Below are 25284 nucleotides of genomic sequence, written 5' to 3'. Positions count from 1 at the left end.
ATTTAAAGATAATAATTATCATCTTTTCCAATTTGTGTACCCCTCTCCGTTAGCAGGGCAGTTTACAGAGCACAAAAGAACTAATCAGACCTGCCTTACCCAGTGGTGCTTCCATTTAGAACCCTGTATCCCTACCCTGCTTGGGAAGCATGAACAATTCTCTTGTCCAACATAGCAAATGTCAAAACCACAGCTTGACCAGATTGTTTCTCTTTAGCCTTCCCAGTCTTAACATCCCTCCTCTAATTCTGTGCTTATGTACTGAGGCCCAGAGAGGTTAAGTAGCTGATTCAAAGTCTCAAAGCAAGCAATCAGGCAACTGTCATCACTAGAATCTGCAGAAGCCTTGTACGCTCCCAATCCCTGGAGCTCTCCATTCATACCTCCCCCGCATGGCTTGACCTCTTGCCCATGGCACTCACCATCTTCATCAGGAGTGAGGAAGGTATAGAAAGCTGGTGGATTCAAGGACTCCATGATCATGGACTCCACCATTGACTCAGACAGCAGCTCTAGCTCCTCAGGGAGATGGAGTAGGCTGACTGCCTCAGGGAGGGTGCCAGAAGGCAGCAAGACTGGCAGGTTTGGGGGGCTGCCTTCTGGCATAGGCCTGGAGCTGCTGGGTAGGCTCATTGTTGGGACTTCTGACACAGATGGTCCCAGAATTTGCCTGGTACTTTGGGGCCCTAGCAGCAGGTCATGCTGATGCCAGAGCTTTCTCGGGGCAGCCTAGAGGGCAAGGTGGAGCCAAAGGTAATAGGGAGGGCTTCTCCAAGGACAGAGGTGGTCATGGTGCTGCTGGGACTTGCGGGACTTGAGGTTGTGCTTGTGAATGTGCTTGGATCCCGAGGAGGTGGGGGCATAGGTCTGGCAGGTCTGGGGGGTAATGGGATTTTGGGTTTATTGGGGATTGGGGTCTTAGGTTTGGAAGATGATAAGCTTGGGTCATTTTGGGGAGGTAGGGTACTAGATTTAAGAGGTGATGGGATTATCTTAGGGGCCTAAGGTAAGAAGATCCTGGGGTTAGGGTGTGACAGATTGTCTGGGGTCTTGTGAGCAGGAACATTTGGTCTAGTGTGTGGTAGGTATTTGAGGATCTGAAGTGTGGAGACTCCAGGCTTGGGCTGTGGCAAGCTTTTGGGTGACTGTGATGTGAGTACCCCAGGTTGAGAGTGTGATAGAACATCCAGTTTGGGTTGTGATGGAGCACCAGGTTTGGAGGGCAGTGGAATAACATGTTTCATAATGCCAGCTTTGGGCTGGGATAGGGTGCCAGGATTCAGAGGTGGGACTTGTGTCTTGGAACTCATGGGTAATAGGGTACCAGGATTCTGGTGTGATGGTGCGCTGGGCTTCATAAGCAATGGGGCACCAGAGTTTGAGGGCCCAAAGGCAGCAGTTTTTATTCTGAGAGTTGGCTGAACCAAAGTGCCAGAATCCTGTTGTGCTGGATTTGGGGGCTTTGGGTGTGCTGGGGTGGATAGGGTACTTAGTGCTCTGACCCAGTGGCTCCAACTCCTTGGAACTGGGCATAATTTCTGTAGAGGCAGGAGTCGTTGAGGATAAATAGGACCTTGGTTTCACAAGCCTTGATTTGGGAGACACCTTGGGTACCAAGGCTGACTGGGCTGTGCCTGTCCCTAGGCCATGCCTGCTGCTGGATGAGGGCATAATGGTGCTGGTCCAGCTGCAGTGGAAGTCTGTATCCTGGCCTTCCCACTTGCCTCCTTGGGCTGCACCATGACCAGTGAAGTCAGAGGTGTGACAAAGTTGTATTCAAGGGACAGGTTGAGGACTTTGGCGGCCAGCAGGTGGAGAGTGGTGGTGTCACGGGCTTGGAAGCATCCCTCAGCAACTCTCCAATAGTGATGTAGGCCCAGAAGCAGCAGGTGAAGTGGGCTACATTGTAGGCTGGCTCCCCTGGGACACCAAAGTTCTTCTGGCTGCTGTTGGTGGCCACCTCACTGTGGCAGGCCACAAGAAGATGACCCTAGGGGCCACGGGCTGCCAGGTGGATGCCCAGTTCCTGCTTGCCTGCCTGCCTGCCTGCCTGCACTTGTCCTGCCACCACCAGTTCTGAGCCCCCAGAATAACTGGGGGAAAAGGCCCAAGGGGAGGCCCCAACCAAGCCGCCCAGGCAGTCCAGATGCACATCTGCCAGCAGAGGCATGGAGAGGCCCTCCTCATAGAGGTCCTCCAGCTGTAGGGGTGCATCAGTGCCCTCATACATGCACCGGGCTGCTCCCTGGTTCTCCAGGGGCAGGTGACACAGCAATGGGAAGTCAGCCTCATCCCCAGAGGCCAAACTGAAAAGGGACACCCTGTTGCCCAGCACCTGACAGATGTTGGAGAGGGTCACCCTGGGGGTCATCACACTGGCTGTGGGCTCCCCATCTGTCAGGAAGATGATGAGAGGAATCCTCCCCTTATTGGGGCCCCGTCCAGTCTCCTGATTGCTGTGGTTTAGCACTGCTATGGTTTAGCAGAGCTGGGTGAACGTTGGTCCCTAACTGGGAAGCTGACTGTGAGACCATCTTTTCTAGTTATTTCTATCGACACTCTGGGCACCTCACCAACCTCTCAGGCTCAGTCATTTCTCCTCATCTTTGCTCAGACTGTTTCTGCTGCTTATCCTTCCTAACTCCTCCACCCCCACACAGGCTCCCTGAGATCTGACAGTGGGGCCCACATGTCCTTGGCTTTTATCATTCCCTGCCTCAGACTATGATTTGCCCGTTTCCTGGGGGGATATCTTAATTCTCTAGTCAGACAGGCAGCTCCCCAACGATAGCAACCCCACCTCCAGGCTACAGGGGAAGAAAGGGCTGAGTTGACAGGAGGTGGTGGGTGGGGGAGACTTGAGTACTTTTCTGAGAGACGATTGATCAAAAGCCAGAATCAGGACGGTAGCTTGACCAAATGCTTGGAAATAAGTATGTAGATTATTGATTTTAAAAAGTTTTGGCAAATTCTTCTGAGTACATGCTTTAAAGAAACTCAGGGCCAAAGAAGAATGTGCCCTAAAATACATAGTGCTATGTTCTTTCTACTAGGAAAAGGGACCCAGAAGGATGAAGGGACGTATTTGGATAAAATATAATAGTGATATTTCAGGTATTGTGAGAGGTGAGGTGGATGGGGGAATGAAGGGAGCATTTCAAGAATTCCCCACATCTGGGGCACCTGGCTGGCTCAGGCGGTAGAGCACGTGACTCTTAATCTTAGGGTCATGAGTTTGAGCCCCACGTTGGGTGTGGAGCCTACCTAAAACAGAAAAAATAAATAAATAAAAAATAAAAAATAAAAAGGAATTCCCCACATTACCATAGCCCATCCATTTGAGTGGGTAGGTCTAACACTTACAACCATCAGCTTCCCTGTGACCCAGGTAGTCCTTGGTGCTGTGGATATTCTGGATGGTAGCCTGGATGGAGCCTCCAGCTTTCTAGACAGTAACCGAGTCAGAAAAGGTGATGATGTTGAAGTGGTCGTTGACCCGCAGGTCACTCAGGATCACATTCGTGGCCTTTTCAGTCTGTGGGATATGGATGAAGTGAAGGAGATGGACCAAGGCTGGAGGTCTTGCTCAAGACTGAAAGGTTATGTCTATACAAGGTACTAAGGCCTAAGTGTTGTATGGTTTTAAGACTCTCTGACTCTGGCACTCTGGAAGTCTAGAATTCTCAGGGAAAAATGCTATAGGCCCCTATGGATCTAAGCCTAGAACTACACTGTCCAATGGTAACTGCTAGCCACATGTAGCTACTTAAATGTAAGTTAGTTAAAATTAACGAAAAAAAATGTTAAATCCTATTTCTTTACTTTCAGTAGCCACATTTCAAGTGTCCAATAACCACACGAGAGTTATTGCAGAGCAGTGGCTACTGTATGGGACACCTCAGAACTTTAGAACATTTCCATCATCAAGATAGTTCTATTACACAGTGGTGGTCTAGAAGGTTCAAGCTCTATGCATTCAGGGTGCTAGAATCCTGTGTGTTCCATGGTTCCTGGACCCCATGACCCAGGATTCAGTGATTCCAGGACCCTAAAGCTTAAGAGCTTTATGATTCTAGGTCTTTATAACTTCCTTTCAGTGACTTTGGCATGCTTTGGTTCTGCCCCATGTAATCTGTTCTTTTACCTCACCTTCCATTTCTTCCAGGCGGATCTTCTCACCAGCCCCCAGATAACCCAGATTCCAATTTTTTTTTTTTTTCTCCACAACTTTGCTCTTGTTGAGCCCTTTGGATAACAGACCTTCCCACTTCCCCTTTACTTATCCGTATCTTCACTGCTCCTTCTCTGGGCAGCCCTTCCTTGATTGCTTACTTTGACCCATGCCCCTTGTACCCAGATATTCCCTGTCCCAGATGGTTTGCTGACTGTCATACGTAGAATATTTTCATTTTCCACAGAGATGTTGAGCCCTCTGAGAACAGGGCTTCAAATGCTTCTTCCTATTGGCTCCCTTCTCCATGGCAATACCTAGCATAGGGCTGGGCACATAGGAGGTTCAGGGAATACGGAATGTAGGTCCTAGAATTAGGTACCACTTATGGGGCACTTTTTATGTTCCAGGCACTGTGCCAAATGCTTAGATGCATCAGCTCATTTAATCGTCATAGCAACACAATGAAAAAGGTACTGATATTATACCCATTTTATCAGTGACAACACTGAGGCCCGGAGAGTTGGAGTGACTTGCTCAGGGTCACACAACTAGTCACTGATGAACCAGGGACTCAAATCCATATTCTGGAGGTGTTAAACATTATGCCTTCAAAATTTTATATTGTTACAGATTTCGGAGACCACAAGGAATACCACTTGTGGCCCACCTTTCTCTACACCTTAAACTGATAGAAGATGCCTTGAATACTTTCAAGTGGATCAGAGTCTTTCCTGCCACAGGATGAGCTCAGGTCACACATTCTGGAATAGGGAGCTGAGGTCTTGCTCAAGACTGAAAGGTTATTTCTATACAAGGTACTAAGGCCTAAGTGTTGTATGGTTTTAAGGATTTAACCATTCATTCTTGTTTTCATTCAGAGGACTGCAACATAGAGCATGATGGCCCTTCCCGAGAATCTCCTGTTAACCAGAGACAAATTATGTTTTTAGAAGTATGTTGTTTAATCTATTGAGATTTTCCAGCTATCTTTCTGTTATTGATTTCTAGTTTAATTCCACTTGGTCTGAGAGCATATATTTATTGTATGATTTATATTCTTCTAAATTTGTTAAGGCATGTTTTATGGCCCACAATGGAGTCAACCTTGGCAAATGTTCCATGTGAGCTTGAGACGGTTGTGTATTGTGCTGTTGTTGGATGAGGTATTGTGTAGATGTCAATTAGATCCAATTGATTGATGGTGCTGTTCAGTTAAACTATGTCCTTACTGATTTTGTGCCTGCTGGATCTGTCCATTTGTGACAGAAGGGAGCTGAAGTCTCTAACTATATAACAGTGGTTTCAGCTATTTCTCCTTGCAGTTTCTATCAGTGTTTGCCTCATGTCTTTTGACGTTCTACTGTTAGGTGCATTACACATTAAGGATTGTCATGTCTTCTTGGAGAGCCGTTATATAATTATAGTTCTATAAGATTTCTTTTTCAGTCTGAAAGCAGTCATTGTGTATTAACTGGCCAAATTGCAGAAATAATGATGCTAGATACCTTAGTTTATCCTTCTAATAAGCTGTTGATCTGGTCTTCCCTATTGCCAGCATCTGCACCTTCCACAAAATGGGTGATCTTTTTCTTCATTCCACCTCATGGAGAAGATAATTTGAAGGGCCACTGGAAGTCTTTTGTTTCTTTGAAACACTTTACAGTAATATAGATCTTGTGAATCAGATCCTCCATGCGAACGATGCCATATCTACCAAGAGATCGAGCAGTGTGTTATCTGTCAGGGAAATTTGCTTTTTGTTCCTTTATACAATGCATCTCTTTATCCCTGATAATTTACATGCTCTAAAGTTTACTTTGTCTGAAATTAATATAGCTGCTCCAGCTTTTTTATTAGTGTTCAGCATGGTATCTTTTATTTTTTCCCATACCGTTACTTTTAATCTGTCTGTGTCTTTATATTTAAAATGGGTTTCTTGTAGACAACACATCGTTGGGTCTGGTTTTTTTTGTTTGTTTGTTTTTGTTAGGTTCTGTTTGGTTTTAATCAACACTGATAGTCTCTGTCTTTTAATAGGTGTGTTTAGACCATTCACAGTTAAAGTGATCACTGTTATAGATAGAATAATATTTGCCATGTTTTTAACCCTTTTCTATTTGCTGCCCTTGTTTTTCTTTTCTTTTCCTTCCTTCCTTCCTTCCTCCTTTTTTTTTTTTTTTTTTTGGTCTTCTACTCTTTTTCTGTCTTCTGTGGTTTTAATTGAGTGTTTTATATGATCCCATTTTCTCTTGTCTTTTAGCAGAGCCATTATGGTTTTAATTTTTTTTTTCTTAGTGGTTTCCCTAGAGTGTGCAATATGCTTTCACAACTAATCCAAGTCCACTTTCAAAAAACACTATAGCTTCATGTGTAGTACAAGTACCTCATGACAGAATATTCCCAATTCATCCCTCCTGTCTCTTATATAACATTGCTGTCATTAGTTTCAATTATCAATAAGCTGTATTCACTGAACACATTATTTCTGTTATTATTTTGAACAGTTTTTGTTAGAACAATTAATTCAAAAAGAAAAGAGTTTATCTTACCTGAATTCATTCCTTCCCTAACACTCTTTCTTTCTTTATGTAGACCCAAATATCTGAACTACACCATTTCCCTTCTCTCTGAAAACTTCTTTTCACATTTACCTGTGCAAGGCAGGTCTACCGGCAACAATTCCCTCAATTTTTGTTTGGCTAATAGTCTTTCTATCTCTTTCACGTTGGAAAGACAATTTTGCTGTATACAGAATTCTAGGCTGGTAGTTTTTGGGTTTTGTTGTTTGTTTGCTTTGTTTTGTTGTTCTTCAACACGTTAAATATTTCAGTTCACTCTTTTTTGTTGTTGTTGTTGCATGCTTTCTCAAGAGAAGTCTAAGGTAATTCTTATTCTTTTTTTTTTTTTAAAGATTTTATTCCTTTATTCATAAGAGACAGACAGAGAGAGAGAGGCAGAGGGAGAAGCAGGCTCCCCGCTGAGCAGGGAGCCCGATGTGGGACTCGATCCCAGGACCCTGGGATCATGACCTGAGCCGAAGGCAGACGCTTAACCATCTGAGCCACCCAGGCGCCCCGGTAATTCTTATTCTTATTCCTGTATAAGGAAGGTGATATTCTCCATGGGCTTTTTCTTTTAGAACTTTTTCTTTGATTTTCTGCAGTTTGAATAGGATATGCCTATGTGTAGATTTTTTTGGTATTTATCCTGCATGGTGTTCTCTGAGCTTCCTAGACCTGTGGTTTAGTGACTGTCATTTATTTTGGAAAATCTGTACCCGGTATTCCTTCAAGTATTTCTTCTGTTATTTTCTTTCTTCTCCTTCTGGTGTTCCCATTACACATATGTGTTGCACTTTTGTAATTGTACACAGTTCTTAGATATTCTCTTTTGTCTTATTTTGTTTTACGTTCTTTTTTCTCTTTGCTTTTCAGTTTGGAAAGTTCCTATTAACACATCCTCAAGCTTATTGACTTGTTCTTTGTCCATGTTCAGTCTCCTAATGAGCCCACACCAAAGGCATTTTTCATTCCTGTTACAGTGTTTTATATTTCTAGCATTTACTTTTGCTTTTCTCAGGGTATCCATCTCTGTTTGCATTACCTGTCTGTTCTTGCATGTTATCCACTTTTCCCATTAGGGCCCTTAGCATATTAGTCATGGCCATTTTAAATTCCAGGTCTAATAATTTCTCTGCCATATCAGTGTGGTTCTGATGGTTGATTCATCTTTTTGGACTGTGTTTTTTCATTTTAGCATGGCTTGTAAGTTTTTGGTGAAAGCAGACACGATGTGTCACGTAAAAAGACCTGAGGTAAATAGGTCTTTAGTGGTAGATTCTATGTTTATCTGGCTAGGAATTAGGTTGTGCTTGCTAGTTGTTACAGTTGCATGTGTCAGAGGCAAAAATTTCTTTTAGGGTCCTTGTTTTGGACTCCTCTATTGTCTTGGGTTTCTCGGGATATTCTTTCTTAAAGAGTCTAGGCTTCCAGTTCTGTCAGCTGTAATCTCCTGTTGTTATACAGGAATGCAGTGCATGTGGTGATACTGTGTGGGGGAAGGAGAAGCATTTCATAGTTCTATGCTCAGGTCTCAGTCTTTTAGGGCACCTATGCCCCTGAACTATGACCTCCACAAGTGCTCCTCAGCTTCTTCCTGACCTCAGTTGAGATGGAAAGGCTAGAAAAGTTTGGAGTTGGGTATATCCTTTCCCCTACACGTAAGACTACAAAAGACAGCTCTCAATATTTCCCTTCCCCCAGTTTGGTTACACCCTGGTAAAATACAAGTTAGTAGCCTTAGGTCCCATGGGCTCTATGGTTCAGAACTTCAAGGCACATAGATTGTACTGCTCCAGGTCACTTGAATTTTATAATTCTAGAGTCCCAGAGTATTGGAGTTCAAAATACTGCTTCCAAAACTTTATGGATTCAGGCTCTAAACTCAAAATCTCTTTGGCCTATGGCTCCACTATTCCATTCTAAGGGTGCTCTGGTAGAAGGGCTACAATATTTAAATCTAGATGGACCCAGGACTCTGTAGTTTCTAAGCACTACAATGCCAGGGCACCGTATTTTTCTGGCTTTGAAGTAAAATAAACAAACCAGGACAGAACAAACCTGTGGCCTCTGGAAGGTTCAGAGTCTAAATTGACTATGATCTTCTTTTTATTTGTTGACTCAGGTTTTATGACACCAGAGTTCTCCAGCTTGAAGGTTCTATGACTCTGGGCCCCTTGGCGATCTGAAGTTTTGTGCTTAAGGGTCTTGATGGTTACAGCCCCATTGTCCAATGTTTCAACGTTCCCAGTATTCTGTGGTTTCGGGTCTACATGGCTCCTGATGTGCAAGGTTACCAGGACCTTAAGGTAGGCCTCGGCCTATAAGATCCAAGGGTGAAGGGAGGTAGAGTCCCTGGTCCCAGGGGACCACTGTTCCCATACTCTCTGCTTTCTGAGCCTTCTAAAACAAGAGCTATGAAAGGTCTGCTGGGTCCTCGTTACCTGCTTCATCGTGGTGCCAAACTTGGAGCCAGCCGCTCATGTCAATAACGAATACCACGTTTTTCTTGACAGGTGGGAGGGCTCTGGGGGAAAAGTAATGAATAAAATAGCCCTCGTAAATCTGGACAAAAAGAAGTGAAACCAACAAGAACTGTGAAAGGCAGTCTAACTCAGGTCCCCTCTTGTTCTCCGACATAACACCCTGCTTTTTTCCTCCCTAGGCCTTCCCTCTGTTTCTAGTTAAATTAGGCATCTGTGCAGTTGTTTGTTTCAATGTCCATCTCCTCCACCAGAACTGTGTCTCTGCTGTTCAGGCTCTCAGCCCAGGGCCTGCCCCAGAGCTGTGGAGTGAATGAGACTGGCTTGTGGCCCAAGGCTCCAAGGATCAGGATCTCTGTAATATGTGAGTTCCTGTCCATGAGAGCTGACTTGCACAGTCTTGAGGGCCCCTGGGGACAGTTTGCCTGGGCTCCAGGAACTGTAAGTATTGTTTTAACCTCCCTCTATAGAGTGAGCCAGGGGCCCAGCTCCATTGCTGCCAGGGGCTGGGAGTTTGCAGGGCTTCCCTCTCCTCCTTAAACCTCCTTTCTGCTGTTGCTGGGCAGAGTAAGCAGGGAAGGAGGGAGCAGAGGCTGAGTGAGCCGTTTGTTCAGAGGGGATTGGTTAGACCAGGTGCAGATGCCTTGGCCTGCCAGGGATGTGATTGGCTGCTGACCCCCTTCCCCCACTCCATCTCCCCTCTGCAGAGCCTGGGGGCTGGGACAGCTAAGGGAAGTGGAGGGGGGAGCTGGGAAGGCCCCCAGGACCAGTGTCAGCTCAGCCTAGGGAAGTATGGGCTTGCTGAGGGTCTATGCTGCTCAGTAGCCTGAAGTAAGCCCTGCCTTGGGACAGCCAGCTTTATTCTCCTCTCTGCCATTCAGGAGCTCTCTGAATGGCAAGGCTGGACACACTATCTCCTTCTCTCTCACTCAGGGGGGAAAGGAAGATAAGGGAGGACATCTTGCTCTTTCCCTCCACTCCAGCCTTTGAATTAGTTCACAAGTGCATATGGGGGCTCTGTCTCCACTTTCTCCTGGCACTCTACAGCAGTTCTCAAAGGCCTGGGTCGTCCATCCTGCAACTGCCCAGGCCCAAGGCAGAGTCCAGCTGCCCTCCTATTCCTCCCATAACCTGGGCAGGTGAGAGTTTCCAGAAAAATCACATTCTTATCTCCTCATGGTGGCCTCACACCTCACATCTTATAAGCCAGAGGCATGACCCAGGTCACCAACCTCTCACGCTCCCCTCAGCTGCCATGCCACCTCACTTGGCAGGAAATGTTTCCTTTCCTTCCTAATGAAGAAAATTAAGGGCACCAGGCCATGTCCCTTGGACTGCCCACCCCACCCTTGCACAGGGTTCACACACCCATACACCTCTTCCTCTATTAAGGACCAGACAGTCCTGTCCTGGACCCCATGCACTCCCAGCCTCCAGCATCTCCTCCACCAGTCAGACCCTTCTCTCCAACCTGCCCCACACATGCTACTGGGTCTTCTTTAAGATGCGGGAAGTGTTGTGTCTTTTCCATCCACTAAGACAGTCCCCATTGATCCCAATCCCCTCAAAACTTCAAACCATCTCCTCTCCTCCCTGCAGCATGCCAAGGTAATGAAATCATCACCTACAGTGGTCTGCCCACCTCCAGCTTATTCCTCTCCACACCACAGACTGGCTTCAGCCCCCACCACACACTGACTCTTCCCTCACTAAAGGCAACAATAACTAGTTGGTTTCCAAACTCAATGGGTGTATTTTGATTCTTATTGAACTGCAGCTCCCTGATGTATTTCACAATTGGCGATCACTTTTGGTCCCAAGAAGAATCTTCTGTCCTGGGAATCAGAGATGGCAAACTCTCCTTATTCTCCTACCAGATTTCTGGCCCATTTGATTCAGCCTCTTACTTGAGCTCCATTTTCTCCCCCTGTCCCTTAAGCAGTGCTTCCTGATATTTTTTTTTTTTTTTTCAGTCGTGGCATGCAAAGAAAATGACTATGCTTGTGTAGCACAATGGAGGGAAATGGTGGGGATATAGAGCTCTGAGCAGACTGTTGGCAGCTGGTGGGGCTGGATACCCAGAGAGCTGAGGAGATCAATGGCTGCTGGACTGGGAAGCTGTGCCTTAGCAATTGCCATCCTGGATCTGCTCTTCTGGCTCAACACATTCTCCCTGGGTCACTTCCCTACCTCTCGTATTTTCAGTCCCTGAATCTCCACGATGACTCAATACCTCTTTCTCCAATCCAATGCTCTCCACTCTTTCCCCTCCACAACTGCATACCTGATCACCGTTGGACCCATTCTCTTGGATGTCTGAAGATGCCTCCAATGTATTTTGCCCAAACAATAAAGTCATATATTTCCTCCATCCTGCCCTTGTGTGCCTTTGTCATTTACAGACCCTATCAACCACATGGTCACTCCAGATACAAACCTTGGCGTCACCCTTGAATCTTCCTGTGCCCCTCACTCCCCACATCCAACCAGCCACCAATTCCTTCTGGTTTAATCTGCTGGATATATCTCAGGCCCACCCTTCCTCTCCATCCCAAACTAACAAAACCCAGATTCAAGACTTCTTTCTCTTTGGTTCTGCTGCTTCTATTGTGGCCCCTCCCATCCATGCATCTTTGCAGCAGCTGCTCAGTCGGGTCTTTCTAAACTCAAACCCCATAATGTCATTCCCTCTCATGGCTCCCTTGTCACCTCCAAGACATATTCCATGTTCCTTATCATGCCCCTGCAGCACTCGTAGCCTTCGGTCTCACCTCTTACCATTTCTTGTGCCTCAAATCAATGTTCCAGGAACTCCAACCTACTTGAGGCTCCCTAAACACCCCTGGGTATTTCCAGCCTTTATTCCCTGTATCAGGCAGCCCCCAGTTGGCTAGAATACCTTTCTCTTTCCACAGCCCCTCTCCCAACTTGGTACACGGTCTTGTATTCCTTAACCCGGGTCGGTCTTTACTTCGGCCAGGGAGCCCTGCCTGACCACCTTCTTCCCTCATGACGGCATCCATCCCAGCTTGTGTTGTCACTGGAAGAGCACTTCTCATCTTGTGTGTGTGTGTGTGTGTGTGTGTGTGTGTGTGTCTCTCTGTTTCACCCAGAGACAGTGAATAGGATCTGTGTGTGATGCACTTCAGGGTTCCCAGCACCAGCCAGCAGTGGGCATGAAGGAGATTAGGTACATAGGGAGTCCCAGCTGAGTGAATGAAGGGGTGAATGTGCTGGACTTTGAAAGATGGGCATACTCAAGCAGGAATGGGAAGTCAATTGAGGGGTTCTTGGTAGGGGATGCAGGAGTCAGGGCACACAGTAAATGGGAGTATCTGTCTTGCTATTTAGTGCCTAATTACATCTGTTCTAATTATATTTCTGCTCCAGGCAATGGTCAAAAAGGTAAAGAACAGGAAGCAGACAAATACCTCAATTTACACACCCACATGATAGAACACCAGGTTAAGGCCCCTGCTGCCACCTACTGGCAGGGTACCCTCAGCTCCTATTCTGCGAGGGAGAATTATTTTATTCCCCCTACACAACAGGCTGTACCATACCTCTGTGCCTCTGCACATACTGTCCCCCACTCTCTCTGCATGCTATTCCCTTCACACTATCGACCCAGGCAGAGGTAGAGTCTATTCATATTTTCCCAGGCTAATTTAAAGGCCAACTCCTTTAGGAAGGCTTTCCTGGAACCCTCCTCAGTGGTATCTGCACATAACCCATTACAGATTTATACGCAGCATTTAGAACCGTTTATGACTGCCGAAGCTCTATGTATCCGGCTGCTTAGGGACCGGGATGTTCCAAAGGAAGACTAGGGGTTGTGTCCACCTCATTTCTGAGATCCCAGAGTCAGTGAGGACAGGACTGGGCTAGAGTAGCTCTGCTTGGTGGCGATGTATCCACGTATGAATGAATGAGTAAATATGTGCATGGGAAGAGGTGTTACCAAAGCACTATATTAGCCCAGAGCAGACAGAGGAATTGTCCGTGGGCTGGGGTCATCAGAGAGGTGGCACTTGAGCAAGGTCTTCAAGGACGAGGACCAGTGGAGAAAAGAGGGAGAAGACATTCCCAGGGCAAGCAGATAGTATAAGCAAATGCTCAGACACAAATGAGTGGCAAATTCAGGTGTTTTTGAAGAAAGGCATGTGGTGTGGTGTTGTATGGTGTGGTGTGGTGTGGTGTGGTGTGGGGCAGCCAGAGGGTGGTTTGTGTGCTGCAGGTGGTGAGAGGTATGGCAGGAAAGGAAGGCTGGGACCAGACGTCTCAGGCTGCCATGCAATCGTTGTTGTCAAGCCAAGGGTCTTGGATCCATGCTCTAACCCTCTGGCAGAGCATGGGATCTCTGCATATTCTTCACGAATGTGTGAGCTCAGAATTAAGGGCTCCCTGTTTAGGCCGATGGCTCAGGTGAGGCAAAAAGAATTTTTCAAACTTAGAGACGGCAAGAAAGTGTGAGGGAACATGAGAGCATCAGAGCTGCAGAAAGTGTGAGAGCCCCATGAGTGTGAGAGACCAATTACGGGCCAATGGTTCACTTTCCAAAAGGACTGGTTAAGAGTGGGCTATAACTTGATTCAATTAGGAATGGATACACTTCAGGGTGCCTGGGTGGCTTGGTGGGTTAAGCATCTGCCTTCGGCTCAGGTCATGATCCCAGGGTCCTGGGATGGAGCCCTGTGTGGGGCTCCCTGCTCGGTGGGGAGTTTGCTTCTCCTTCTGCTTCTCCCTCTGCCCCTCCCCCTCCCCCTGCCCCTGCTCCTGCGTGCTCTCTCTCTCTCTCTCTCTCACTCAAATAAATAGAATCTTAAAAAAAAAAAAAAAAAAAAAAAAGAATAGGTTCATTTGGAGTTTCATTCAATTTATACAGTTCCAGGTCTCTAACACTTAGAGGAAGCACATGTGTCTCCTATGGTGTGAAGTCATGTGTCCCTATACTACATTCTGTCCGTGTTCACTTGTCCTCACTGATCTCTAGGGAAAACCAGATGAGCAACTTGCAGAAGCCAGATTACTGGCCAGGCCTGTCTGACTCCAGAGCCCATACTCTTTCCATTCCCCTGGCTCCCTCACCTGCACGTCTCCAGTGATGCCCTCCATGACTACATCGTACTGGACCACAAAGTGGGCCAAGATGCCTGAGCTGGAGAAGGCAGACTGGTCTTGCAGCGTGGGGCAGAAGGTGATTCAGACACAGGTCTCTCCCCTCTCAATCCTGGTGGATGGGGGCAAGTCAGCCTCACCTGTATGGGTGGGGAGGGTTGAGGTGGGTGGCATGGAAGGCTCACCAAGCAGAAATCCAGGAAAGGGGACATCAAAAGGGGCAATATCTGAGCATGGGGAAAAGCAAACCCTGCACCACCTGCTGCTCCTCCTGCTTACAACACCCTTCCACTTGCCCCAGTCCTATAATCCTCTCCTAATCCCACAACTAGCTCCTCCTGCTCTGCCTCTTCCTGCAGGCCCAGGCTGACAGACCCAGCCCTCCCCACAGCTCCCAGGCTCTGGAAGTCTGACCCTCACCCGCAACACCGCCCTGGCTCACGTGCCCTCCATCCCTGGGCCCAGTCTCTGGGCCTCCATCCCTGGGCCCAGTGTCATGTCCCCAGGTAGACCAGGGACCTGCGTCTCCTCCCACAGAGGCTGTGGAGTGTGTGCTGCGGAGAGAGACAAACACGGAAACAGGGCCTAGGTCCCCTCCCATGCCCCTTACTGCTGTGGGAAATTGCAGCCTAGCAAGGTTCTCCTCTGGGATAGAATTTTATGTGTTTTCTTCCCCCTCTGCCTTCTGACTCTCAGAATCACGTGCGTGAATAAGGCTTTTAGCGCCTCATGAAATCACAGATGATTTTCTGGTCCCGGATGTTTGCCGAGCCGGCCACAAGATCAACTCTTCTGGAATTCCAGCGCAAGACAAATGTCCATTTAGACATGTCTCTGTGCCTCCTTTTTTCCAGAAAATGGAACCTTGGGAATTCTGCTTCCCCCCTCCTTCCTGCTACAGCTGCCAGGAAGCTTAGGGGCAAACTGAGCCCCCATACTCTCTGAGGCGCCTGCTTACATACATTCCCTTGGCTTCCTTCCTTTGAGAGGTCTTTGTTCTGTTTTTTCCCCACAGGATTGGCTCTACCCTCTGTTTTAACCTTTAAGGAGAAGGGGGAGGGAGCTGCCATTTATAGCTTAGGGCTTAAGAGTACAGCCTGCAAGGACTCAGATGCTGCCTGTGGGCCCTTGGACAAGTTATTCACACTCTCTAAGCCTCAGTCTCCTCATCCATAGCACGGGAATGATAACAGCTCTTATTTCATAGACAGTGATTGTGGGGATTAAATGAGACCATTTATGTAAAGCATTTGGAACCGTACTTGGTTCTTAGTAAGTGCTCAAACAATTACAGTTATCATCACATCTTCATGAGACTCTGCACCAGTGATTTGTAAGAAGGAATTTTCTCAAATCCTCACAATGGTCCTGGGCTATAGATGGCATCTCCCCATTGTACTGGCGGGAAAAGTGAAGCAGAGCAATTGAGTGATTTGCCTGGGTCCCACCTTAGGAGAAGGTCAAAGCTGGGATTGGAACCCAGGTCTGTGTGGCTGTCTCTCTCCTTTATGTATGTATACCACCCTGCGTCTCTGGGCCAGCAGGCTCAAATGAGGCAAAGCCTCCAAGCTAAACAGCTTGGTGAGGGTGGCCACATGGCATAAGTGGTTTCTCTGTGCCTGTCCATTCATCTCTCAGAGGAGGTGGGTAGGCCAGCTCAGTTGTTCTCCCATCTGGCTGGATATCAAATTCACCTGCAAATGGGTTAAAAACATAGATTCCTGGGCCCCTCCCCAACCTACTGAAGCAGAATCCAGAAGGGTGAGGTCCAGGAATCTGTATTTCTAACAGCTCACATAGTGATTCTGATGTAGCCAGTCTGGCCTTCAAACATCTGCAGACGAAATTTAAAGCGAGGCTGGCAGCCAGGACAGCTCTCTGGCCTACAGAGCCTGAGATGGGATCCTCAAGGGCAGCCTGCAATTCACACTGTCTTCCCGTTGCCCTCTGCAAGGTTTGGTTATGTCGGCTTCTGCAACTTCAGTATTTATCACCACGTGATTTTATGGAGCCCAACAAGCACCCCCTCCTGCAAATTTTATTTTTTCGTAAGAGAAATCACAATTTGGAAAGTTATTGGACGTGTTAATTTCACACAGCTTGCAAGGGTCAGACCAAGTTTATAACACAAGTATTTTGAAGTCCAAACATTACCCCTTCTCATTTGAATGCAGAGGGATCTTGGCAGTAAGGTTAGGGCAGAAGTGGTACTAAAAGGAATTCCAAGTGCAGTTTCCCATTTAGGGAAGGCCAATATGATGGTTGACACATAGTGCTGCTGACATTCTTCTGTGGGTGTTGGTACAGGCTGCTGGCCCTCAGAGAAGGTATATGAACATAGCCAATGCCCATTCTTTCTGACACTGTGACCTCTACACTCAGACTTGTGACCAATTGGCCAAGCCTCAGGCTAACCACCACCAGGTACTGGCCCTGGTGCCACTGCAGCAGCCCCTGATAGACCAGGGGGAAAGTCACCTCTGTACCTGCTGCCAGGCTAGTAGAGATTCCGAACTTCTCTGATATCCAGTCTCTGGACATGAAAGGGAGAAGGGTGGACAGGGGCTGGGATCTCATAAGGGGGAAGAAAATGGATAGATGATCTAGTTCTGCCCATGCCCACCCTGGCCCCAGCAGATCTGACCAGGCTTCCAGTTCAACTAAGTCCCTTACCCATAGTTTGTCATCTGCTCATTAATCTCTCTCCCTCATTCACACTCCTAAATATTGTGCCTGAGAAATTGATCCACAGACAGCTTACACATAAGGAAACTCTGTGGGTGAAAATCTAAATGTAGAATAGAACAATAAATGGCTAATGTTTTGTTTTATGAAAATTGTTTTCCATTTACACACAATGCCTCTTTCCCATCAAATGGCCCCTCACACCCATCCTCTCCCCATGCTTTAGAGTAAACTTGTTTATATGTCAATTCCTCCGTGTGCAGTAGCCAAACCTAAAGTTTATGTGTTTGATGAAACTCTTTGGAAGCTGGGAGGAAACACTGAAGGAAGAATGTACATTTCGGCCAGTAGAATGGAACTCAGTTAGGAAAGAGGATTCAATTTAGAAAAATCTTACTTGAATATAACCTTACTAGAAGGTGCCAGTTCTTTTTTTTTTTTAAGATTTTATTTATTTGACAGAGAGCGAGAGATGGTGAGAGCAGGAACACAAGCAGGGGGAGTGGGAGAGGGAGAAGCAGGCTTCCCGCCAAGCAGGGAGCCTGATGCAAAGCTCGATCCCAGGACCCTGGGATCATGACCTGAGCCGAAGGCAGATGCTTAACGACTGAGCCACCCAGGCGCCCCAGAAGGTGCCAGTTCTTAAATAAGCCACATCCTGCTAGGAGGAGGAAAGTGGAAATGGGGATGTAAACTCCTATTTAGTGAACACCTACTTTCTTACAAGTTTGGATATTAATTAACTTACATCATCTTCATGTAATCTTATGAAGTAGAGGTCATTATCTCCATCTTACAGAGGTAGGAACTGAGGCCCTGGGAAAACATGTGTAAGTTCCTGATCACACAGCTAAGATGAAATTGGTCACATTTCAGACTGGATGAAGCCTTACCTGATGCCTACATGAGCAACTGTCTTTCCCTGCTGATGGGCTTTCTCATAGATTTTCTTTGCCTGGTGCTTCTCTTTGACTTCTGCAACATAGACTTTATTGTTGATGGTCCTTACAGAGGAGGAATGAGAGAGACAGAAACAGAAAAAGGAAAAAAAGAGGTGGTTAACAACATAGAGAGAAGGATACAAACAAAAAAGTTGGAGGAAGAGAAAGATGGGGGATGGGGAGAGAGAAAGAGCAAAATAGTACTATAGAACCAGAGTGAGAAAAGGAACAAGAGAAGAGAGGGGAGGCCAGGTAGATAAAATCAGGTGAAGCAGTTATCATTATCTCCATTTGTCAGGTGGGGAAATGGAGATCACACAGTTGGCATATGGTGGACCTGGTGTTGGGACTTTTACATTTCTCAAAGTGTTGAATGAATTCCATGTTTTGGCACATAAGGCTTTGGGACACAACTGAACATTTTTATTGTAATTGTTATGTGTCTACTGTAATATGTATTAAAATATAACTAACGCATTGAACCCATGAACTCACAGATATTGCTGCTTAAGATAAGACTAATTTAGGTAATCTTAAAAAGTGTATCTATTTTTAAAAAACTATATTAAGTAAATAATATGGTAGGTGGTACATGTGGTAAAAATTGTGAAAGCAAAATGCAAATCCCTGCAAAGGCATCTGGCCTGACTAGGGAGGGGGCCTTGACCTTAGAGAACTCAGAGACTAATGGGATACTAAATCAGACTGCTTACCATCCCCCTTCAATTTTTTCCATTGCTCTAAGGAAGCTAATAGAGTGTAAATTTCAAAGAAGGGAGGGAGCACTTTTTTCCCAAGCCTTTAGGAAAGGGTCCTAGAGGAGGTAGCCTTAGTGCTAGGCCTGAAAAACAGGGAGACTTTGGATATACGTTCTTCACTGACCATGCCTTTTTAGTCTCTTTTGTTGGCTCTTTCTCTTCCTGGCCTCTAAGTCTTTGGGACACTCCAAGACTCTGTTCTCAACCTCCCCTTCCCCTCCTCTGTTCTTTCTACAGTCACTCTCTAGGTGAAGTCATCTACCCTCATGGCCTCTAAATTAAATATCATTTATATGCAGATGACTCCCAAATCTGTATCTCTCTTGTTTACCTGTCCCAAGAACTCCAGAGGTACATATCTAATTGCTTAGTTGACATTTCCACTAGAATGTCCAATAGATACCTAAAGCTTAACATAACCCAAACTTAGTTCCTGGTATCGCCCTCACCTCCACAATCTACTCCTCCCCAGTCTTCCTTATCTCAGGAAATAGTGTTTGGCTGAAAAATTTTAGAGTCATGCCTGACTCCCCTCTTCCTCTCACACTCCACATCTAATCCATCAGGGAATTTTGGCTCTATCTTTAGATACATCCACAATCTGACTACTTCTTACCACTCCCACAATTACTACCCAAGTCCAAACTACCAACATCTCTTGCTTGGACAAATGACCTATTAACTGGCTTCCCTCTTTAAAGCCTTGCCTCTTTATTATCTGTTCTCTTCACAGTAGTCAGAAAGATCATTTAATCCTAAATGAGGCCATGTCCCTTCTTCACTCAAAACTCTCTGTGACTGTCTTAACTCAGAGTAAAAGCCAAAGTTCTCACCAAGGGCCCCATGGCCCTTTACAGTCTGGCTCACTGTTACCTCTTTAACCCCATATCCTCCTAATCTTTCCCTCATTTATTCTGCTCCATCCACACTGCCCTCATTGCTGTTTCTTGAATTTGTTCAGCATACTCCTGTCTCAGAGCTTCTACAATGACTGTTCCCTTAGTCTGGAACACTCTTCCTCTAGATCTTTGCAAGTCTTACACCCTATCTTCTTTCAGGTCTTTGTTCAAATGTCATTTCCTCAGAAAGATATCTTTGATTACTCTAAAAGAGCACCTTCCTATTCACTCTGTATCTCCCTTGCTCTACTTTCTATTTCTTTGTAGCACTTCTCATCCACAAACTGACATATACTTCCATGTTTAATTTTTCCTTGTCTGTCTTCTCCAGTGGACTGTGAGCTCCTTTAGGGTGGGGATTTTGTCTGTCTCATTTGCTGCTGTATACACAGTGCATGGAATATGGCCTAGCACACAGCAGGCACTCAACAATTATTTGTAGAATGGCCATTCTGGATAGACAGCACAAAAACACAGACTGTATTTCAAGGAACAGCAAGTATTTAGTTAGAGCAGAGGTACAGGTAAAGAAGGTATGGAGGGAAGTTTGGAGTGGTTGGGTAGGCCTAGAGAATAAAGGGATTTGAATACCAGAATCAAGGAGCTCATATGGCAGTGAAGTCTTTTGCTATGGAGAATAAGGAGTCAGGGATAAATCCTGAAAAGGGAAGGGATGGGTCAGAGCTGTCCTTTAAGGAGTGGTAGATAATTCAGTGTCCTAGAGAATATTAGTGCAATTCTGTAAGAGGCAGAAACAACAGTCTCCATTTTCATATGGAGAAACTGAGGCACAGATATGGGGGTGGGGTGGAGGTGGGGGTGAAGTTATTTGACCAAAGCAGTGTCTGCCAGGAACACTTGAGGAGGATATGCAGCTTGCAGAAGAGACCACTCAGGCGGGAAGTGTTTCTAGGCAGCTGAAACGGACTATTGCTGCACTAGTGTGGGGGTGGGCTGGGCTGGCACTGCCCCAAGGTCTCCTGGGAGGTGTGGGGGTGTAGGGTGGAGCTGGTCTGGCAGCAGCACACTGGGGCCTCTGTGTATGTGCTGCCTCCAGCAAGCATACTTTCCACAGAGTCTGCCCAAGAACATTTCCTCCAGCCTACTTTGCTTAATTAAAAAAAAATTCTTTTGGTGTTTTTTTTTCCTATTGAAGCAAAAAAACAAATTCTGCCCCACTACTTGGCCCTTGCATCATTTGACCAGCAACCTCTCTGGTTAGCGCTCATACTACAAATCCATACTAACTTTTTTGCCTTTGATCCTCCCTCCTTTCCCTGGTTTCTCACATGCAATGATTCTGGTCCCTTCAAATCTTACCTATATAGAAAATCATGGTTCTAGGAAGCCCTCTTTAATCACCTCAGCACCTCTCCCCCTGAACTCCCTGGCCAGGAACACACATCTCACCTCCTCCAAACTTCCCTCTCCCTAGGGGAGTGCCATCTGGCCATCAAAGCCAGGAGGTTCCAGATGACAAAGCCCAGGGCTGTTGTTGAGACTTACCGGTTGTTTACAGTACAAGGACCCCCTCTGGTGAAGGAGGTCAGAGCAAAGACTGAAACTGCCTATGCTGGCCTTACTCAACTGCTAAATCTGAGTCCTCTCCCCAAAGCCAGGGAGGGCCTTTTCTAGTTCACAATAAGGTGTTATATGGGCTAATGAGGCCCCACTTAGCTCCCCTTGACCTGCTCCTTCTCCCATTTTTATCATCGCAAAGAAGGCATTGTCATCTACCAGGTCAGACAAGGTGAAATCAGGTTGGCATCTCTGTATTACTTACTTTTCACATACATCAAGTTGTTTCTCCCTCTTTATGGTCTCTAATCCCACCACCACTGCACTGCTCCAGCCCTCAGCATCCCTCAGGTTCCTTACTGAGCTCTCTGTTTCCCAGTTGGCCCCTCCAGCCCACCTCCATTTCATTATTGTCATTCCTTGCTTAAAACCTTGCCATGTCTCCTCGCTTTGGGCCACAGTTATTTCTTTGTTTTTTAAAGATTTGTTTATTTATTTGAGAGAGAAAAAGAGAGCATGAGTTGGAGGGGCAGAGGGAGAGGGAGAGAGAGAATCTCAAGCAGACTCCCTGCTGAGGCGGGGAGCTTGATCTCAGGAGCCTGAGATCATGAGCCAAATCAAGAGAAGGACGCTTAACCAACTGTGCCACCTAGGTTCCCTGGGCCATAGTTATTTCTAAAGTGAGGTGCACATGCTCCAGGGGGTGCTGGAGATAAATCATGAGGGAATGGGAAAGATTACCACTCTACTTATAGGGTTTTTTTCCCTCATCCTTTGTTTATATTTTTGCATATGCTTCATACTATACCTAATATAGTTGCTCAGTAGTTATTTATATAATTTATAAGTTAATAAATATACATATTTGGAGATTACCTGATCAAATTTTTTCTGATGGGTGTGCAAACACATAAGATGGTTTTGGACACTACGAAGTAAGGGCCAGGAACTTGATCTGGCATTGGCAGCCTTCTACTACCTAGGCTTTCCTTACATCTCCAATCTTATTTCAGACCATTCTCTACTCCTGCTTGTGCCCTACACTCCAATGACATTGAAATTCCCCAGCCCTGCCCTCTCCTTGCTCACCTGGTGAATATCTCATATTTCAAGCCTCAATTTATATGTCATCTCTGTAAGGCTTTCTCCTCCTGCCTGGGGGTGGGGGAACTAACCACTGTCTCCTGGTAGACCTCACCATTCCCATCATCCTGCATTCACATTTCTCTTTTCTCCCAACATATTATTAAAACTATCTGCTTCCTTTTTCCTGTCCCCCATTAGACTGTGAACTCTTTGGGAGCTGGGACTGTGTGTAATTTATCTTCCTCTTTCCGTAGTACCCAGCACAGTGCAAGTCACACAGTCGGCATCAGGAAATGTTTGCTAAAAAAATAATCAAGCTAACATTATCAGGGACTTATGTCCCTGGCACTGATTTTAGCAGACACTTTCACATATGTAAACTAATTTAATCCTTCCAAGTGGGTCCTAATTTTATCCCCATTTTACAGATGTGTAAAATGAGACCCTGAGAAGTGAAGTGACTTGTCCTGAGTCCCAAAACTGGCAGAGCCAGGATTCAAACTCAAGAAGTCTGATCTCAGAATGCATGCTCTTTATCACCATGCTCTGCTGAAAAATGGACAAAAGAATGAAAAAGTGTTCACACAAATGAATAAAACAGTAAGTTTGGAAGCAAACATATATAGTGAAATTGGAGATAAAGGCAAGGTGAGGCAGATGCAGGTCAAAGAATGGCTTTATGGGCCTCAGCTTGTGACTTGAACAGGACAGAGATGATCAAGGTGTGAGCACAATGAGAAGCCACAGTAGAATGTATGCAATAGCTTGTCATCAACAGCTGAGAGAGAAGACAGGGAGGTGGGTTAAGTAGACTCTACCTTGGGCCTACATGTGCTTGGAAACATGTACTTGGGAACCCAGAACTCCTGAACAGACCACAGGGTACAGGTGGAGAAACTGAGGACCAGAGAGGGAAAACAGCCTCTGTCATCCATTTCATAAATCTGCTTAATATTCTGTGAGCTTTATCAAGTCTCAGAACCAGATTTTCAGAAGATCACAAATTAAGGGACCTCTGGACAAGTGTTCCAACACAAGTGTTTCAACACTTTAACTCCTCATTTTGGTATTTGGACCACCAGCACATGAATCTCCTGGAGATCTTGTTAAAATGTAGATTCTGATTCAGCAAGTCTGGGGTGGGGCCTGTGATTCTGCTTTTTCTGAAAAGCTCCCAGGTGATGCTGATGCTGCTAGTACATGGATTTTACTTTGAGTAGCAAGGCTTTAGAGTATAATAGAGTGGCTGTCATTCATTAAGCCCTACTCTATGCAAAGCACTGTGATAAACATATATATTTTCTTCCTCTTTAGGATCTCAGGTGTAAAAAATTGCATCTGATAAGTGCCATCATGCACTGAAAGCACGATAACCATCTGGCACCCATGATCTTATTTAATTCTCGAATTGACTCTCTGAGCTAGATACTACTCTTGTCCACATTTTGCCAATGTGTTAACTGGGCCTAGAGACTGAGGTCACATACAAGTAAGATATTGATCTTCTTCCTCACCTTTCCTGAAGCCATGATCCCTCCATTTACCCACATATAACATACATCTAGTTCATTCTCAGTGTCAGGCAATGGGAAATGAAGGCATTTGGGATTAGATGGACCTAGGTTCAAATTTTGGTTCTGCCACTTCCTAACTATGTCTTAACCTCTGAGCCTCTGTTTCCTTTTCTGTGTGATGTGGCTAATAATAGAGCTTAGCTCACGAGGACACTGTGAGGACTAAATGAAATAGTAACTCTAAAATCTCTGGTGCAGCACCTGACATATGCTCAGCAATAATAACTCTTTTCTCTGGCCCTAGCTTCTGAGTTGTAGGACTGAGAAAACAGACCCAATAACTTCCCCTTATTCCCCTCCAAAGCGCTAATTTTCTCAAAAATCCCAGAGCTTTGTTCCCTCATCCCAGAACTGACTTTTGAGCTGATCCCCAAATTCTTGGTCTTTTACACCTCCAGGTATTCCTTCTCTTGAGAGAGAGGAACTATCCTGAAGGGTGGGGAAGGCTCTGAATGTGGCACTGAGGCCCATACGATCCAGGATTGTCCAAGAGCTGGAGTTGGCATCTTGCCTGGAGAGGGGCCAGTTCCATGCCTCCCTTTTTCCCCTCACCCAGCTGTAGATGAATAAAAGCTAAACATACTAGAGTGCTGGGTCTGTCTGTTTGCTATGTTGGCTCAAGGTGGAGTTTTTCTTTCCTATAAACATCCAGAGGAGCCCAGAAACTGAGGCCAGAGAAAGGTCACTTAACACTGATCATCTTAAAAAGGTTGCAGATATGAGAGAGGGGTTGGTGGGGCAAGGCCCCAATCCTCGTCCCTTCTGGCACTGACTTTAACTTTGAGACAAGAAAGACTTACTTTGGGTCCCATAACCAATTAGAAGTTCCACAGACATGAGACTTACAATCTTCAGAATAGTCAGAGGCCAAGACAGGCTAGGGCAGGAGTGAGAATATAACATAGTGGTTCAAAATAGAACTAGTAGATTCAGATCATCTGGGTTTGAATCTCAGTTCTGTATGTAACATTGAGCTAATAATATTAATAATTAATATTTAATAATATTAAGTTAATTAACTACTCTGTAGCCTCTGTTTCTTCCTATATAATGAGGATATTAATAACACCTACTTCATAAGGTTGAGGTAGAGTTGTAATAAAGATTAAGTGACACTGTACTTTTAGAATGCTTGGAACAGGGTTAGCGTTCAGTAAATATTAGCTGCTAGGACTAGAGTGAGATGAGGCCGGACTGAGATGAAAAGTATGGGAAGCTCCCTGTCCCTCTGGAGACCTAGGTGGAGGAAGGTTGGGGAGAGGCTGAGTTGATGGGCATCAGTCAGTATGTGGGAACCTGGAGATGCTCTGGACTGTGTCTGCAGGTACAGTGGAGGATGAGAGTCAGGAGATGAGGTGAGAAAAAGATTACCTGAAGGTCTGCACATGGGATATCAGCATCAGTCAGAACCCCTATCTCCCTGCGCTTTTCACCCACATAGAGAACATGCAGCTCCAGTACTTACCTTCAGGCAAAATCTCCAACGTCAT

The 25284-nt window shown here is 45.8% G+C and overlaps 1 protein-coding gene across 1 annotated transcript; it reads right to left on the bottom strand.

Moving 5' to 3' along the window:
* Window positions 1-228: 228 nt before the first annotated feature.
* Window positions 229-25284, bottom strand: ITIH6 (inter-alpha-trypsin inhibitor heavy chain family member 6). Its single transcript, XM_032398157.1, is given in 17 exon segments — window positions 229-732; window positions 735-1490; window positions 1492-1679; window positions 1682-1849; window positions 1852-2480; window positions 2482-2506; window positions 3364-3535; window positions 9177-9209; window positions 9211-9297; window positions 14304-14473; window positions 15292-15373; window positions 16617-16866; window positions 17912-18022; window positions 22843-22889; window positions 22891-22998; window positions 25166-25173; window positions 25260-25284. Coding segments are annotated over 17 exon segments (3363 nt in total).

This window comes from Phoca vitulina, unplaced genomic scaffold, assembly GCF_004348235.1.
Source record: "Phoca vitulina isolate PV1807 unplaced genomic scaffold, GSC_HSeal_1.0 scaffold111, whole genome shotgun sequence".
In the NCBI taxonomy this organism is placed as follows: Eukaryota; Metazoa; Chordata; class Mammalia; order Carnivora; family Phocidae; genus Phoca; species Phoca vitulina.
Note: the sequence above shows the minus strand (reverse complement) of the source record. Positions and strands in the feature narration are given on the sequence as shown.